This window comes from Ornithorhynchus anatinus, chromosome X3 (genome assembly GCF_004115215.2).
Source record: "Ornithorhynchus anatinus isolate Pmale09 chromosome X3, mOrnAna1.pri.v4, whole genome shotgun sequence".
NCBI classification, from domain to species: domain Eukaryota; kingdom Metazoa; phylum Chordata; class Mammalia; order Monotremata; family Ornithorhynchidae; genus Ornithorhynchus; species Ornithorhynchus anatinus.
In genome coordinates this window covers 20,462,866-20,479,966 of record NC_041751.1, presented here as the reverse complement: position 1 = coordinate 20,479,966, position 17,101 = coordinate 20,462,866, and the positions used below count along the sequence as shown (strand labels likewise).

Genomic DNA, 17,101 nt, shown 5'->3' with positions numbered 1-17,101 from the left:
CAAAACTATTCTCCCCCGTTTAGACTGTGAGCCCGTCACTGGGCAGGGATCGTCTCAATCTGTTGCCGAATTGTCCATTCCAAACGCTTAGTACAGTGCTGTGCACATAGTAAGCGCTCAATAAATACGATTGAATGAATGAATGAATAATCCTCTCTCTGCCCCCGGTCTGCTGTGTGACTTTGGGCAAGTCACTTCACTTCTCTGTGCCTCAGTCACCTCATCTATAAAATGGGGATTGAGGCTGAGCCCCACGCGCGGACTTGGGAGTCAGAGGTCGTGGGTTCTAATCCCGGCTCCGCCACTGATCACCTGTGTGACTTTGGGCAAGTCACTTAACTCCTCTGTGCCTCAGTTCCCTCATCTGGAAAATGGGGAGCAAAACTGTGAGCCCCACGTGGGGCAACCTCATTACCTTGCATCTACCCCAGCGCTTAGAACAGTGCTTGACACACAATGAGCGCTTAACAAATGCCAAATTCTCAAGCGCTCAGTACAGTGCTCTGCACATAGTAAGCGGTCAGTAAATACTACTGAATGTGTCCAACCCCATCCCCTTGTAACCATCCCAGCGCTTAGTACGGTGTCCGGCACGGCGTTGAGCGCTTAACGAATACCATTATTATTGCCACTTGTATCTGTGGGCAAGTCACTTCACTTCTCTGGGCCTCAGTCACCTCATCTGTAAAATGGGGATTGAGAGTGTGAGCCTCACGTGGGACAGGGATTGCGTCCAACCCGATCTGCTTGTATCCACCCCAGCGCTTAGTACAGTGCCTGGCACATAGTTAAGCGCTTAACAAATGCCATAATTTTTTATTTTGGACACGGGCGGGGACGTTTCGGCTGGATTTTTGCAGCGTGGCTCGGTGGAAAGGGCCCGGGCTTGGGAGCCAGAGGGAATGGGTTCGAATCCCGGCTCTGTCCCGTGTCAGCTGTGCGACTGTGGGCAAGTCGCTTCACTTCTCTGGGCCTCAGTGACCTCATCTGGAAAATGGGGATGAAGACTGGGAGCCCCACGTGGGACAACCTGAAGACCCTGTAGTTCCCCCAGAGCTTAGAACAGTAAGCGCTTAACAAATACCAACATTATTATTTTTATCTGAGGCAAAAACAACTGTGTCGTCCACCCCCCCGTCCTGGGGGGGGGGGAGGGGGGAGAGAGACGGGACCCCTGTCGCCCACCACTCTGCGCATGCGCGGCAGCCGCTGAGGGCGGAGCCGAGGCAGCCCGACCCCGACCGGCGCGGGCGGTGGCGGCAGCGGGCCGGGGACCATGTCCGTGTTGCGCCGGCTACGGGAGACGCCGCGGCATTTGCTGGTCTGCGAGAAATCCAACTTGGGGCACGCCGAATCCCGGCACCGGCAGCACGTGGAGAGGCATCACTACAACTACCGGGTGAGTGCGCCGCCCGGCTCGGCCCGGCCCGGCCCACCGCCGCCCGGCCACCCAACCTCTCTATTGCGGTGGTGGGCCTTTCCGAGCGTTTAATACAGTGACCCGCGCCCGGTGAGAGCTCGGTCAGTACGATGGGAGGGAGGAAGGATGGAAGGAAGGAATGAATGAAGCCCACTTCCGAGCCGCACGCACCTTCGGCGCCGGGCCAGGGTGCGGGCCATCGCCGCCCGGCCTTGGAACTACAATTCCCATAATGCTTTGGCCTCCGCCAGCCCTCCCTCCTTCTCTGCCTCCTTCCCTCCCTCCTTCTCTCCTTCCCTCCCTCCTACTCTCCTTCTCTCCCTCCCTCCTTCTCTCCTTTCTTCCCTTCCTCCCTCTTTCTCTTCCTCTTTCCCTCCCTCCTTCTTTCCCTCCCTCCCTCCTTTCCTCCCTCCCTCCCTCCCTTTTTCTCTTCCTCCCTCCCTCCCTCTTTCTTTCCCTCTTTCCCTCCCTCCTCTCCCTCCTTCCTTCCTTCCCTCCCTCCTCTCTCTCCCTCCCTCCCCTCCTCCTCTCCCTCCTTCTCTCCCTCCCTCCCTGCTCCCGCCCCACTTGCTCCCGATGATGCTGCCTAACACTCCGCAGTCCCAAGTCAGGAGTTTTAAATGTCATCTGGCAAGGGGCAGGCTGCAGCCTTGGGGAAGCAGCGTGGCTCAGTGGAAAGAGCTTGGGAGTCAGAGGTCACGGGTTCTAATCCTGGCCCCATCAGCTGTGTGACTTCGGGCAAGTCACTTCTCTGGGCCTTAGTTACCTCATTCTGTAAAATGGGGATTAAGGCAGTGAGCCCCACGTGGGACAACCTGATCACCTTGTGTCCCCCCCCAGCGCTTAGAACAGTGCTTGGCACATAGTAAGCGCTTAATAAATGCCATCATCACCCTTAACGGGGTGGGGCCTACTGGGAAAATCACAGTGCCGGATGTCAGGAGACCCAGCCTGGGCAAGTTCCCGTAACCTTCTCGAAGTCTCGGCTTCCTCACCTGTAAAATGGGGAGAAAATAGCTGGTGAGCCTTGTGCGGGACAGGGGTTGGACCGAGCTGATAACGGGTATGGGATAATGGGTGCAGGCGGTGGGCGTGGGGGTCAGTAAACTTAGAGTAAAGGTAGAGTCCTCTCGGGTAAGGATGTGTTTGTGATGGATAATAATAATGGTATTTGCCAAGTGCCTACTGTGTACCAAGCACTCTTCTAAGCTCTGGAGTAGATACAAGGTAATCGGGTTGGACTCAGTCCCTGTCCCACGGGAGGCTCACACTCTAGATCTCCATTTTACAAATGAGATAACCGAGGCCTAGTGGAGTTAACTGACTTGCCCGAGGTCACACGGCAAACAAGTGGAGGAGTCCGGATTAGAACCCATGACCTCTGACTCTCAAGCCCGTGCTCTTGCCACGAGGCTTTGCTGCTTCAAATCAGCCTAGTGCTTCCATTTCTACCAACCGTACTTTGGTGGGAGCAAAGTTCCGGTTGGATACAGTCCATGTCCCAGTGGAGCTCACTGTCTTAATCCCCGTTTTACAGATGAGGTAATTGAGGCACAGATAATTTAAGTGACTTGCCCGAGGTCACACAGCAGACAAGTGGCAGAGATGGGATTGGAACCCAGGCCTGCACTCTATCTACTGGGCCACGCTGCTTCTCTTGGAGTTTACATGGGAACGGGAAGAGGGAAACGGGAAATTAGCAGGGTGGTGCAGAGGGGTCCAGAGAAGGTTGTGGGGTTTTTTGTTGTTGGGTTTTTGGTTTTTTGTTAGTTTTTTTCCAAGGATAAGGGAGGTGAGGGCATGTTTGAAGGCAGAGTGGAAGGGACCATCAAGGGAGGGAAGGAATCAATCAGTGATATTACTTGAATGTTTTATTATGTGCAGAGCACTGTATTAAGTGGCTGGGAGAGCATTCATTCAATAGTATTTATCGAGCACTATGTGCAGAGCACTGTACTAAGCGCTTGGAATGTACAATTCGGCAACAGATAGGGATAAGTTAGTAGACACGATCTCTGCTTTTCAAGAAGTTGACAATCCAGCGGGGGAGAGAGGGGAAGTGGCAGAGGGTAAGGGCAGGTACTTAAATGCCGTGGGACGGTGCTTAAAGGGTTCGGACCCAAGTGCCTGGGTGATGCGGAAGGGATGGTAAAGTAGGGTGTTGAAATGAGAGGTTAGAGAAGGCTTCTTGGAGGTGATATGATTTCAAGTAGGGCTTTGAGATGGGGAGAGTGGTGGTCCGTTGGATATGAAGGAGGAGGGTGTTCCAGAGGAGATGGGATTGAGGTAAGGTTGGCATTAAAGGAGTGAATATATACTTTATATTCAAGGGTACAAAGAGATCCATTCGTTCAGTTGTATTTATTGAGCGCTTCCTGTGTGCAGAGCACTGTACTAAATGCTTGGAAAGTACAATTTGGCAACAGATAGAGACAATCCCCACCCAACAACAGGCTCACAGTCTAGAAGGAGGGAGACAGACAATAAAACAAGTAGACAGGCATCAATAGCATCAAAATAGAGAAATAGAATTACAGATATATACGCATGATAAAATAAATAGAGGGATTTGATGAGTACTTGGATCAGCACGGTAGCAGTTAAGGTGGAGAGGAAGAGATGGTTACTAGAGATGTTGCGGCAGTAGAACTGACGAGGTTTGCTGACAGTCAGTATGTGGGTTGAGCAAGAGAGATGAGTTGAAGATAAAGCCAAGGTTATAGGCTTGTGAGACAGAGGGTGGTGGTGGTGTCTCCAGTGATGGGAAAGTTGTCGGGGAGGAGAAGGTTTGGGTAGGAAGATGATGGGGAGTTTTGTTTTGGACATGAATTTTTTTTTTTATGGTATTAGTTAAGCACTTACTATGTGCCAGGCACTGTTCTAAGCACTAGGGTAGGTATAAGGTAATCAGGTTGGACACAGTCTCTGTACCAAGTGGGGCTCACCATCTTAAGCCCCATTTTACAGGTGAGGGAACTGAGGCACAGAGAAGTTAAGTGACTTACCCAAGGTCACCCAGCAAAGTGGTGGAGCCGGAATTAGAACCCAGATCCTTCTGACTTCCAGGCCTGTGCTCTATCCTTTAGGCCACACTGCTTCTCAGAAAGTGAACAGGGGTGTTGGGGTCAGAGGCACAGGAAAAGAGGGTAGATTTTCAAAAGCAGAGGTGGCCAAGAAGTATGAGAGAATAGATGTGGGGGTGGGAGGAAGTTTGGGGAGGTGAGGGAAGACTGCAGGGAGCTCACGCCCGATGCTTTAAATTTAGTAAGTAGAGAATTGGCAGTGTCAGGACAAGAGAGGAAAGAGACGAGGTGTTAATGGTTTTGGGTGTAGCTCCATTTCTCTCCTACCTCCACTAATTTTAAATGTCTCCATTTGATTAAGCTTCTTGGGAACAGAAGCCATGCCTCTTACCTCCACTGTACTCGCCCAAGACCTCACTACAGTTTCTTGCACACAGTAGACACTCGATAAAATGCCACCAATTGATGGACTAAGTGGGAAAAGTGCAATATGAAGAATCAGTCAATCACTCACTGTGTGCCGAGCACTTAAGGAGAGTACAACATAACAGTTAGTAGGCAAGTTCCCTGCCCACAATGAACTTACAGTCTAGGGGGGGAGAAAGAAGACTTGATTTTTTTAAAAAAATCTGCTTTTTAAATCCTCCAAACACACACAGTTTCTGCTGGGGGCTGGTAGGTATGGTTCTAATGGTTAGTTTGCTATAGAAATAAATGCTATTTGGATTTCTCATGCGAACAGGTGTCTCTTCTGATTCCTGAATGTGCGGTACCACCAGTAGAGCTGAAAAATATCATCACGGATAGTGGACCTTATTACCTGGTGAAGAATTTATCTCTTCATGAATTAATCAATCATGAATTTATCGACACCTTTGTGAAGAAAGGTCAGTGATTTCTGTGAATGCTAGTGGAATGAAAAACTAAATATAGCTCTTGTAGATAGCTTGTTTACTTGCCTCCAGATAATGTGTTTTCACTGGGATAGCGACTCTCTTATTACCTGAAGTAACACATTGCCTCTCTCTCGTCGTCCTTCACTTTATCCCCTTCTCTTCCACAGAGACTCTGATTAATAAAGTCATGAAACTCCAGGGCAAGCATTTATCTAAAAAAACAAGAATTAATCAAGAAAGAAGTACAACCGTGTATGGGGAGATAATTTGAATTGTTATATAACACTTTTTCTTTAGAGCGCGCAAAGATTCCTTATTCCATTAACGTATCCCAGGTATTGATAGCTACTTATAAGAGGAGTGAAAACGATGATAAAGGATCGATTATTTTTGGCCATATATAGATTTGAATGGAATGAAATCCCCAAATTGAAAGCATGGTTTTGCTGCTAATTAAAACCACAACGTTCAGGTAGTACCTTGAACTCATGGTTCCTGAAAACCGTATCTTAAGTCAAAGCGTTGTATGTCGGAACCAACGTGTCCACGTAAAGTCAGAGCGGTTACCCCGCAGGGTAGCTGTCTTCTACTTCATTGCAACTGAAATGGAAGTGTCGTAGTGGGAGTTTGTGATATGTATTGAATACCCCCTGTACTAAGGTCTGGGGAAAGTCCAGCAGAAATAAAGCCGAGTTCTCTGCCCACAAGGAGCTTCCTCTTTAATGGACAAGGCAGAAGTACAAATATTTACAAATGATAGCATCAGAACAAATTATCGATTGTACACCTGAAGTGAAGCAGCGTGGCTTAATGGATACAGCCCGGGCCTGGGAGTCAGAAGGACCTGGGTTCTAATCCCGGCTCCACCACGAGTCTGCTGTGTGACCTTGGGCAAGTCACTTAACTTCTCTAGGCCTCTGGACTTAGAACAGTGCCTGGCTTATAGTAAATGCTTAAGTACCGTAACAAGTACCATGTATATATAACGGCAAGTGCTGGGAATGGGATAGTCAGTCTATCAGTGATATTTATTAAGTGCTTACTGGGCATAGAACACTATACTAAGCGCTCGGGAGAGTACAGTCCAACCGAGCTGGTAGACGCATTCCCTAACCACACTGAGCTTACAGCCTAAGAGTACGAGTGGTTACAAAAAAATGGTGGATGTGGTTTTATAATAATTATGACCTATATTAAGGACTGAGTATCTACAAGATGATGAGGTCGGACGCAGGCCCTGTCATACAGATGCCTCACGATATTTTCTTATCCCCATTTTACAAGTGAAAAAATAAAAAAAAATGGGTCCCAGACCATTTAAGTGAATTGCCCCAGGGCACACAGCAGGCCATTTGTAGAGCTGGGACTAGAACCCTGGTGGTTGGACTCTTTCCACTAGGCCCTCTGCCTCCCAACATGAGATGTTGGGAGTTAGCTAGGGAAGGCGTGTCGAAGGTGCATTTATTTGATGGCGTTGCCGATGGTGAGGGAGGGCTGCGATCTGACGGATTTAGGGAGCGGAGGAGAAATTGCAGGCCAAGGGAAGCGCGTAAGTTAGGAGCCAGAGATGGATGAGGCAAGAACAAGGTACTGGGAGGAACTGTAAGCTCCTTACATGTAGGGAACGTGTCTACCAACTCTGTCGTATTGAACTCTCCCAAACAAGACAGCGCTCTGCACACTGAAAGCGCTCAATATCTGATTGATTAATTGAAATGAGCTTGTTTGGAATGAAGAATGTGAGCTGGCTGGTAGTGGTGAAGAGAACTGAAAGGTAAAATGGAGAGATCTGGGGAAACCCTGGAAGCCAGTGGTAAGGTGTTTGTGTTTTGGGGGGAGGTAGATGAGCAACCACTGAAGGATTTTGAAAAGTGTAGAGTCATGAGCTGAGCGATGACGTTTCAGCAGACCGAAGCGGGAGGAGGTTGGCGCTAGGGAGACCAATGAGAAGGCTGATAGAGGAGGCTAGCCCTGGTTAGCTGAGTGCTTGGACCAGGCTGGTGCCTGTTTGGATGGAGAGGAAGGGGAGGATGCAGGATCTGCTTTGGAGGAAGAATCCAGCCATCGATTGGCTGGGAAGCGGTGTTGGGAGTAATGCCTGCACACGCGTTTGGTGTCAGTGAGTCTTCCTGAATGTGGGATTTTGCCAAAATGCAGCACCCTCATTGTCAATCAATCACTGGTATTTATTGAAAGCTTACTATTTGCAGAGCACTGTACGAAGTGCTTGGGAGAATAAAATACAACAGAGTTAGACACATTCCCTGCCCTCAACAAGCTTACAGTCTTGAGGGGAAGAATGACATTATTATAAATAATGATTTATAATAATAATTATAGAGTGAGGTATACTAAAAACGGTGACATGCAAGGAGACCTATATCTTGGTTCACAAATGAGAATTTTTCCTTAAGCTCTAAATTGGAACCAATCAATCACTTCACAAGCTGCCTGGCTACTCAAAACTCCGAGTGACAAAACAGGCTTTTCCTTGCCTTTCCATAAGTAAAACCTGGCTTATTCATTTTAAAGAGGCTATACATCTTAACCTTTGGAAATCTCGCTAATAATAATAGTAATGATCTGTAGCGTTTGGACTCCGGTCCTGCCTTCCTCACCCTGATTTTTGGTTCAGGTGAGGGAGCCGGAAAGTTGGAGGGTTCGGTTTTCTGGTTGCCTGCCGGGCCAGGATGCTGGGTCGCATTTAGGGAATCCACGGGGGCTGAAACGTTTTGTTGGTCTTTGCGGAGTCCAAAAGAAATACTACCAGTGTCTTTGTAGTCGGTTTTTATAACCACTTCTCTCACCACTTCTCTCTGGACTTCTGTCCCGTTTCAGGATCTTGCTATGCCCTGACCTACAATACAAATATCGACCAGGATAACACTGTTGCTGTGCTGCCAACTGGTAATCATATTTTTAATCTGAAGGATGCAAAACAACTGAAGAGTTTGTTTCTTTTACTCAGATTTAAATGAAAACTGCTATATATGATTTTTATCGTATTTCTCGTGTGAATCGTCATTTGCTATAGGGAGACTAATTTTGTCCCTGGACAAAGACACTTATGAAGAACTTGGACTTCAAGGCCGCCCGTCTCAATATTCTGGGAGAAAAGCTATGAGATATAGTAAGTATTTGAAACATTCTTTTTGTTTAAACAGCTAATTGATCGATTTACATTGATTTATTCTGTGCCCAGCCCTGTACCAGGTGCTTGGGAACATATGGGGAAACAGCATGGCCTCGTGGCTTGGGAGTCAGTAGGTGTGGGTTCTAATCCCGGCTCTGCCGCTTGTCTGCTTTGTGACCTTGGGCAAGTCACTTCACTTCTCTGGGCCTCAGTTACCTCATCTGTAAAATGGGCAGTGAGACTGTGAGCCCCACGTGGGACAGGGACTGTGTCCTTGTATCTACCCTAGGGCTTAGAACAGTTCTTGGTCCATAGGAAGCCCTTAACAAATGCCATGGTTTTTATTATCATAAAAGTAAAGCACCCAGGCCCTTCATAACTGTTGTATTTATCAGTGATTACTTAAGTGCTTGAAGCAACATGACCTCGTGGAAAGAGCCCGGGGCCTGGGAGTGAGAGGGTGCTAATCCCGGCTCCGCCACTTACCTGCTGTGCGACCTTGGGCCAGTCACTTCATCTGCAAAATGGGCTCTACCTGTTCTCCCTCCTACCGAAACTCTGAGCCCTATGTGGGACCTCATTACCTTGTATCTGCTGAAGAGCTTAGTAATAATAATGATGGTATTTGTTAAGCGCTTACTATGTGCCAAGCACTGTTCTAAGCGCTGGGACAGATACAAGGTTATCAGGTCGTCCCACATGGGGCTCACAGTCTTGATCCCCATTTTCCAGATGAGGTAACTGAGGCACAGAGAAGCGAAGTGACTCACCCTAAGTCACCCAGCTGACAGGTGGTGGGGCCAGGATTAGAACCCACGACCTCTGACTCCCAAGCCCGGGCTCTTTCCACTAAGCCACGCTGCTTCTCTGTACAGTGCTTGATCTAGAGTAAGCGCTTAACAAATACCATAATTATCATTACTGTGAACCAAACACTGTCCTAAAGCTGGGGTAGCTGCAATACAGAAAGATCAGACATGGACCACTTGGGGCTCAAAGTCTAAGGGAGCAGGAAAACAGGTCTTTAATCCTCACTTTACAGATGAGGAAACTGAGGCACAGAACAGTTAAGGGACTTGCTACAGGTCGTACACAGACAAGTGGCAGAGCCGGGACTAGAACCCAGGTCACTAGTCTTCCAGGCCCGTGCTCTTTTCACTAGACCCGTGTCTTCTCGAGGACTCTGAACGGGAAAGGGAACTGGGAAGTGTGGTGGAGTCAGTGAAGACTTAGTCCAGTGTTCTGCACACAGTAAGTGCTCAATAAATAGCACTGATGATCGAGTTAGAGGCCCAGATTGGTTGGTGAAGGCAGTGTGCCTGGGAGTCGACGAGGGAGGTTGCGTGGTAGTGATGAGCAGAAGACGGGGCAGGCTAGAGCAAGAAATGGCCTCGGTCAGCCGAGTTTTGGGATTTCTGCCCAACAGGCTCAGCGATATGAGTGCGGAGTGGAGGGAGAGACTTACCAGGGCAGTAGAAGGACAGAGGGGAAGGGTCTTGTGTTTAGTTGAGGGCATGGACCTTTACCGCTAGGGAGTCCAGGAAAGGCAACGGTAGCAGAACCGACACGGAAATGAATTTCCGGTGTCAGAGAACGGACTCTGGATGAAACACTGATAGAAGGAATTTACCCCTGGTGCACACAGGGACGTAAACTGTTATACAAAGATTTAGGCATCTAAAGGTTCTAGACAAAAATATTTCACATTTTAAATCCAAGAGTCAGAGTTTTGTGTCAATCATTAATGTTTTATTTCACTTTTAAATAGGGTATAGTTTTGGGGGTTTTTTGGTCCATCCTGTAGAATTGAATATGGAGCAGCCTTGACACAAGCCATGGGAATAATAATGAATAATAACCGAGTGGTATGGGCTAAGTAAGCACTTAGTTTATGCCAAACACTGTACTAAGCTCCGGGGTAAATAAAAGATGATCAGGTCTGACGTGGTCCCTGTCCCAGATGGGGCTCAGAGACCGGGTATTGAATCCCCATTTTACAGGTGAGAAAACTGAGGCACTGAGGAGCAAGTGATTTGCCCAAGGTCACACAGCAGGCAGGTGGTAAAGATAGGAGAGCTGGGTTCTAATCCCAGTTCTGCCTCTTGTCTGCCGGAATGATCATCAGAATCGCAGAGTGGCCAGTCAAAGCTTCTGGCCCAAAATAAAATAAAAGAGCTTCCAAGCTCCGAACCACTCTAGAGGAGCGGTGTGGCCTAGTGGAAAACGCACGGTCCTGGGAGTCATTCCGCCTCTGCCGCTTGCCTCGTAGGTGAACTTGGCAGGACATTTACCTTCTGTGCCTCAGTTTCTTCGTCTGTAAAGTGGGAATTAAATATCTGTTCTCACTTCTCCCCTTAGTCTGTAAACCTCTTGTGGGAAAGGACGTATGTCTGATCTGATTATTTTGCATCTTGGCACATCATAATTGCATAACAAATTATCATTATTATTATTGAACATGGTTGGGACCCAAATGGTGAATTATTTAAATTACTGGCTGTGGACAACAAAAAGCTGGATATAAAGAACACTTTTATTTGTCAACAGCAGGGTTTGTGTTCTGTATTGGTTGTGCAGTTTGGTAGGAATCTTTTTGTTTTTGTAAACAGAAAGGAGCACCTAATTGAAAGTACTTACTTCCCTAGCATTTTTAATGGGTAAAAATTTTAGATGTCATTTATTATGCTTATGATTTGTTTACCCTTTGAAACTTTCAGCACACCATTTTCTCCGTGGTGAAACATGAGTAAGGAGAATGCTTCTTGTAAACTTGTGCTTTTTCCTTTTTTCTTTTGAAGTCATTACCATTGAACTGACTGACTCCTCCTTTAATCCCGAGACCAAGAAGTATAAAAGAGCTATCTGGGCCTTGAAAGAAAAGAAACCATTGAAGTTTGATTTCCTTTTGGCTTGGCATCATACAGGTATTGAGAATTCACTGCAAGGCAGTTTCATGAATTTAGACTGTAGTAAGAGAGAAGCGACTGTGGACAGAATGCAGGTCAAATCTGGGACCTAATGGCCAAATACAGGTGGAAAAAACCGCCAAAGTTACTGATTTTGAAATGAACCTGTTTGGTGCCTGGGCTTCTGTTTCTGCCTGTCTACAGTATGACAAACAGGCTTGGCTGTTGGTCACAGTTGAATGTATGAGTCTTTACAGACTGGGACAGGTACATTCAGGAGTTCAGGATTTTCTTGTTTTGAGGGGAATTGCATGGAGTGGATGGCTGTAGTCTGTCACTTTGGTGCAGTCCATCAGAAGGAGCTCAAAACAAGGGGGGAGTGTAGGAGGGAAGTGTCTTTGTTGTTAGGGGTCACCGTTTCCTGCAGAACCGAACATGATAGGATGTCAGATAATTAGGGTACTTGTTAAGTGCTTGCTATCTGGCAAGCCTTGGTACTGGACTGAGCACCGGGGTAGATACAAGATAATCAGGTTGGACACAGTCCCTGCCCAGTTGGACTCAGAAGCTTACAAAGGAGGAAACAGTCACAGAAAAGTGACTTACCCACAGTCACAGAGCAGAAAAATGATGGAGCCCGGGATTAGACCCTCGGTTCTGTGACTCTCTGGCTTAAGCTCTTTCCACTAGACCACGATGCTTCTCAAAACCTGTAAAATTTGCCTTGCCGAATAAAGGCTTCTGCATGTCCCTTTCCTTTGCCGCCTGGAGTCTGGAGTGTAGAGGAAAGAGCGTGGGCTTGGGAGTCAGAGGACCTGCAGCAGTAAGTGGGGATTCTCTCTTCCCTGGCCCTAGGGCGGATCCCCAGCCTTTACCCTCTCCCTCCCTCCCTGGTATGGGCAGGATAATAGGAGGAAGGAGATGAGGGGAGCTGGATTGGAGCTTCCTTCTCTTCACTCCTCCCCCTGAAATGGATGTTCTTGGAGTTGGCATATTCTCTATTCAGGGCAACTCTAGCAGTTCTCTGCAGAAACCAGGACGGCTCGTTCTGACCCAACAGAACCTCCCTCTTCCTGCATTCCACCCTTGCACGGCACACCCAAGCTCCAGCCTTTAGACTTCACGATAAGTAGTCAGCCTGATAGATAGAAAATTAGATATATTTAATAAACACACCATACCTTTATTTGCATTGCTACAAGTGAGCCTGTGTACTTTCTGAAGAAAAACTTTGGGGGAGAAATGCATCTTCTCTCACATTTCCATTTTGGTTCCATTTAAACAGTCTCTTCATTGGCAGGGTTCAGTGACTCCTGTTTAGAAGTGTGGCTTTCATTCTACTCAGACTGACTTGCCCATGTTAATCACAGGCAGTGATAAAACTAATTATATAAAGACCGACAATTTGGCTCATGAGTATCATTACTTAGTAATGATTGGACCTGAAACTCCTCTCCTTTTCCAAGGAAGGAAGGAAGATGAAGATATTTAGAGGTTTGGCAGCGGATCAGTGAATAGCACTAAATGTCTCAAATGCGAGCGCAGACTCAGACAGCTCCCCTCCCCGTCGCTCGCAAACACAAGTGAAAGGTTTCAGGGTGTCCCGGTACTTGGTGTGTTTAGGATTGCAACTTTCCAACAACTTTCTGTGTTGTTTAGGTGGAGAAGAATCCACGATGATGTCATATTTTTCCACATACCAGATTCAGGCACACCAGCCAAAAATCACATTAAGTACACTCAAAGATTTGCAGTGTCCGGTGCTTCAAAGTAACGAGCTGCGGGGAAAGCCGGAAGAATCGTGCAGTGCACAGGAAGTTTTTGACTGGCTCGGCGCTGTCTTTAATAATGTCGAAATGTAGGTATCTGAATTGGCTTTAATTTTGTGTGTCCTGTGCCTTTTGCAGTTGCTCTTAATGCATTGCAGTAGAGCCGATCCAGATTTGTCTGGTTTTTTTCTTCGTGGCAGGGACAATCAGTCCTCCAATTTCTTGTCAACGTATTGCTGTTCGCAGCCAAGCATGGAGGTGGGGAAGGCTCATCTGTGTACGATCACCGGTTTCATACTTCCACAGACGATATGCCTGATATTGGAGCAGCTGCGGTAAGCACTCTCTTGCCGGGAACCCGTGGCCTTTCTCTGGGTTTCTCTTATCCCTCTCTGCCAGGGCTCCTCGCCCGCCCGGGCCTTCCAAGTGGTGTGCCTTGCAGGCCTGGCCGGCGGGAGGGCTTCTCTTTGATCTCTCCTATCCCACCGCTGTGGCCCGAGGACATGTCGGGGGCCTCCCTTCTGTACGGCTAAAGAGTGGCTGTCGACAGGCTTTGCCCTGTGCTGTGTAACAAGAGTTGAGCGGGCTTGGGGGGGCAACTTTATCGTGCCCCTTCTTCGTTCAGGCCTGGAGCCACTGGTGGGGCTCTGCTGCGCTCCCGCGCCGCCTTCCCTCAGTCCTCCCTCCCTCCCTCGTGGAAGCCACGAGGAGCCACGGGCGTCTTCCAGGAAGCCTGCTTCCCAGCGGGCTTTGTCCCTTTTGGGAGAAACCATGGGAGGGATTGGGGGTCCCCTTGGAGGCATCCCAAAACCAGGGAAGGACCAAGCCGGATCTCTTGTGGAGGGGAAGAGGCCTCTTGAGTGCATCCCGGAAGCCGAGCCCAGCTCTAGGGCTCCGGGGGTGGTGGTCGGGGGCGGCAGCCAGTCCCGGCTGCTCTCTGCCCTGGCCCAGCGAACAGCAGCTGACTGTACTTCCCCCCCCCGGTCCCGCCCCGGTCCCACCACCACCACAAACCACATCGTGCCCTAGGGGCAACCTGGGCACTGGGCTCGCAAACCCCATCCCCCAACTGGCAGGCTGAGGCAGTAAGGCCCAATGGCAGAGTTAGTCCAACAGTGGGGAAAGGAGGAGACAAGGTGCTTCTTTTTCAAGGAGAAGCTCTCACTCTTTTGAGTTAAATGAGCTTTTCCAATGATTTGGAGCTATAGAAGCGATCATTTGCTTCAAAAAACAGTCCACCCTGTCCTCCCGGTATTTGGCACAAGGAACATTTTCATTCTGACAGGGTGCTTGGATGCCCAGCACTGCCCAAGAGAGAATTTCACATGCCTCTTGGGAGTTCACTATATAATGGGCCTTTGACAGGAGCCATTGTTTTGAGACCCTTTTAATTATGGGCAAGGAGGGCCTTCTGTATCTTTATTTTAGTAGCTTTGGTTTGATTTTTTAAATTGTTTTATGTCTTTTTTGTATATTTTATTCTGTTACTCCTGTTAGATTGGTACTTTTACTTTCATTAAGAGAAATGTGGATCTACTGAAGACTAGAGCACTTATTTTACAGTGTTTTAATTAGAACAGATTCTGAAAATGGTAGCAGCTGTGGAGTTAAATGCCCAAGGAGGAAATTTATTCCTCTGTCCTTTGCTGGGACTTCTCTGGTGCCCATTTTAGATGAATACATTAATTTACATTAAATTGTTTTTACACCAAGGCATCAATAGTTTTAATGCACTGTCTTCTAGAAAGCTACAATTTAAATTTATTTAATTAGAACATTACAAGAATGATTTCTCCATGGTAACTGATTGGAAATGTTTGTTTTTCTCTCTTTCAGTCACTATTTTGATGAACCAAAGTTCACTTCGTGGGTCTCGCTGTCTGTGCAGGGATTTGCCGACAGTCCCGTTTCTTGGAGAGAAAGCGAACACGGATTCCAAAAGGGGGGAGAAAATTTATACAATTTTGTCATTTTTAGTAATCAGGACTATTGGCTTCAGATGGCTGTTGGAGCAAATGATGACTGCCCACCTTAAAATAAAGTGGCTTTCAAACTTGGGTTCAGGTGTCTATTCACAAAACATGTGTAACTGTAGAGAAATGTACCTGACCAGGATTAGCTAGTGATTGGGTCTTTTATTAATTTCTAAATCATTAAGAAGGAGTTGGACTTGTAAGAGGCCCTGGTTGTTGGCCCGCGGGTCCACCTGCCCGATATCTTACTCCGAGGAGAGCAACACAGTAAATCGACAGGTGGGCAGCTACTCTTCTACTCCCAAACCAGTGGCTCATCCTGCTTCTGGCAGGGAGCATGTCTACCAACCCTCTTAGTTACACTGTACTCTCCCAAGTCCTTGGTTCAGGGCTCGGCACACAGTAAGCACTCAGATACCAGTGACTGGTTGAATGATTGCCTCCGCAGGGGTACCGCTGCTGAATGTTTCCAACCAACAGGTGGGATAGGATAAGTCCTTGGATCAACATGGTAGCATTTTGGATGGAGAGGAAAGGGTGGATTTTGGCGATGTCGTGAAGGTAGAACCGACGGGATTTAGTGACAGAATGTCTGTGTTGAGTGAAAGAGGTGAGTCGAGGGTGACGTCGAGGTTATGGGCTTGTGAGACGGGGAGGATGGTAGTGCTATCTACAGTGATGGGAAAGTCATAGGGAGGGCCGGGTTTGGGTGGGAAGATGAGGAGATCTGTTTTGGATATGTTAAATTTGACGTGTCAGGGTGATCTCCAAGCAGAGGTGTCCCTAAGGCAGAAATGCGAGACTGAAGGGAGGGAGAGAGATCAGGGTTGGAGATGTAGATTTGGGAATCATATGTATAGAGATGATTGTTGAAGCCATGGAAGTGAATGAGTTCTCCGAGGGGTGGATGAAGATGGAGAATAGAAGTAAACCCCCAACTGAGCCTTGAGGGACTCCCAGAGGAGGAGCGCATGAAAGAGACCGAGAAGGAGCGGCCGGAGAGATAGGAAGAGAACCAGGAGAGGACAGTGTCGGCGAAGCTGAGTTCGGATAACGCCTCCAAGAGAAAAGGGGTAGTCGACAGTGTTCTAGGCAGCTGAGAGGTCGAGGAGGATTAGGATAGAGTAGAGACCATTGGATTTGGCAAGAGGACACGATTTGGAAGGGAAGAAAAGGAGTTACGGTCATACTGAGCCTGAGGCATAGGTGAGACAGCCCTGTAGAAATGTCATGGAGGTAGGAGATGTGAGATTGCAGAGAGGTGGGGAGATTGGGACTAGGGAGGTAAATATCGGCATCATTTGTGATCATTTGGACGTTTGATATTCACCCCACCTCCAACCCCATGGCACTTTTGTACGTATCTTTAAAATATATATTATAAATGATATATTAATGTCTGTCCCTCTAGACTGTAACCTCATTATGGGCAGGGAAGGAATGTGTCTGCTAATTGTGTTGTACTCTCCCAAGTGCTTAGTGCAGTGCTCTGCACATAGCACTCAAAAAATACAATCGATTAATCATCTGTGGAGAGGTGGTAGTTGAAGCTGTGAGAGCAGATGAGCTCCCCAAGGGAGTGGGTGAAGTTTGGGAGGAGAAGACAACCCAGAGCTGTGCCTCTGAGGGATACCCACAGTTAAGGAGTGGAAGGCAGAGGAAAGGTGTGTGGAAAAAAAACTGGGAAGGTAGAAAGGTAGTCAGAGAACCAGGAGAGGAGTCAGTCAGTCGTATTTATTGAGCACTTACTGTGGGCAGAGCACTGTACTGAGCACTTGGGAGAGTACAATGTATATAACAGACACATTCCCTGCCGACAGCGAACTTACAGTCTTAGAGGAGGAGAACTGTGGTTAGATAGTACTTAGGAGAAGGGGCTTAGGCCAACAGGCTCAGCGCAATCTGCTACCCGGTTATGTGGTGGAGCTGAGACATTTTGAAATGTTTACCGTATGCTAACTTTATACTAAACCCGTATTAA

The 17,101-nt window shown here is 47.8% G+C and overlaps 1 protein-coding gene across 1 annotated transcript; it reads left to right on the top strand.

Annotated features, from left to right (window-relative positions):
• Nucleotides 1–1,224: 1,224 nt before the first annotated feature.
• RPP40 (ribonuclease P/MRP subunit p40) lies at nt 1,225–15,205 on the top strand. The gene is made up of 8 exons (XM_029053624.2): nt 1,225–1,399; nt 5,186–5,330; nt 8,178–8,246; nt 8,374–8,469; nt 11,271–11,396; nt 13,038–13,236; nt 13,348–13,482; nt 14,984–15,205. The coding sequence occupies exons 1-8, from the start codon at nt 1,277–1,279 to the stop codon at nt 15,180–15,182; spliced, it is 1,092 nt and encodes a 363-aa protein (XP_028909457.1). The 5' UTR covers nt 1,225–1,276; the 3' UTR covers nt 15,183–15,205.
• Nucleotides 15,206–17,101: the final 1,896 nt, after the last annotated feature.

Excerpts from the sequence above, each read along its gene's own strand:
- RPP40 (XM_029053624.2), top strand. The coding sequence starts at position 1,277 with ATGTCCGTGTTGCGCCGGCTACGGGAGACGCCGCGGCATTTGCTGGTC. Across the intron at positions 5,331-8,177 it reads CGACACCTTTGTGAAGAAAG|GATCTTGCTATGCCCTGACC; the intron begins GTCAGTGATTTC and ends GTCCCGTTTCAG. Across the intron at positions 8,247-8,373 it reads TGTTGCTGTGCTGCCAACTG|GGAGACTAATTTTGTCCCTG; the intron begins GTAATCATATTT and ends CATTTGCTATAG.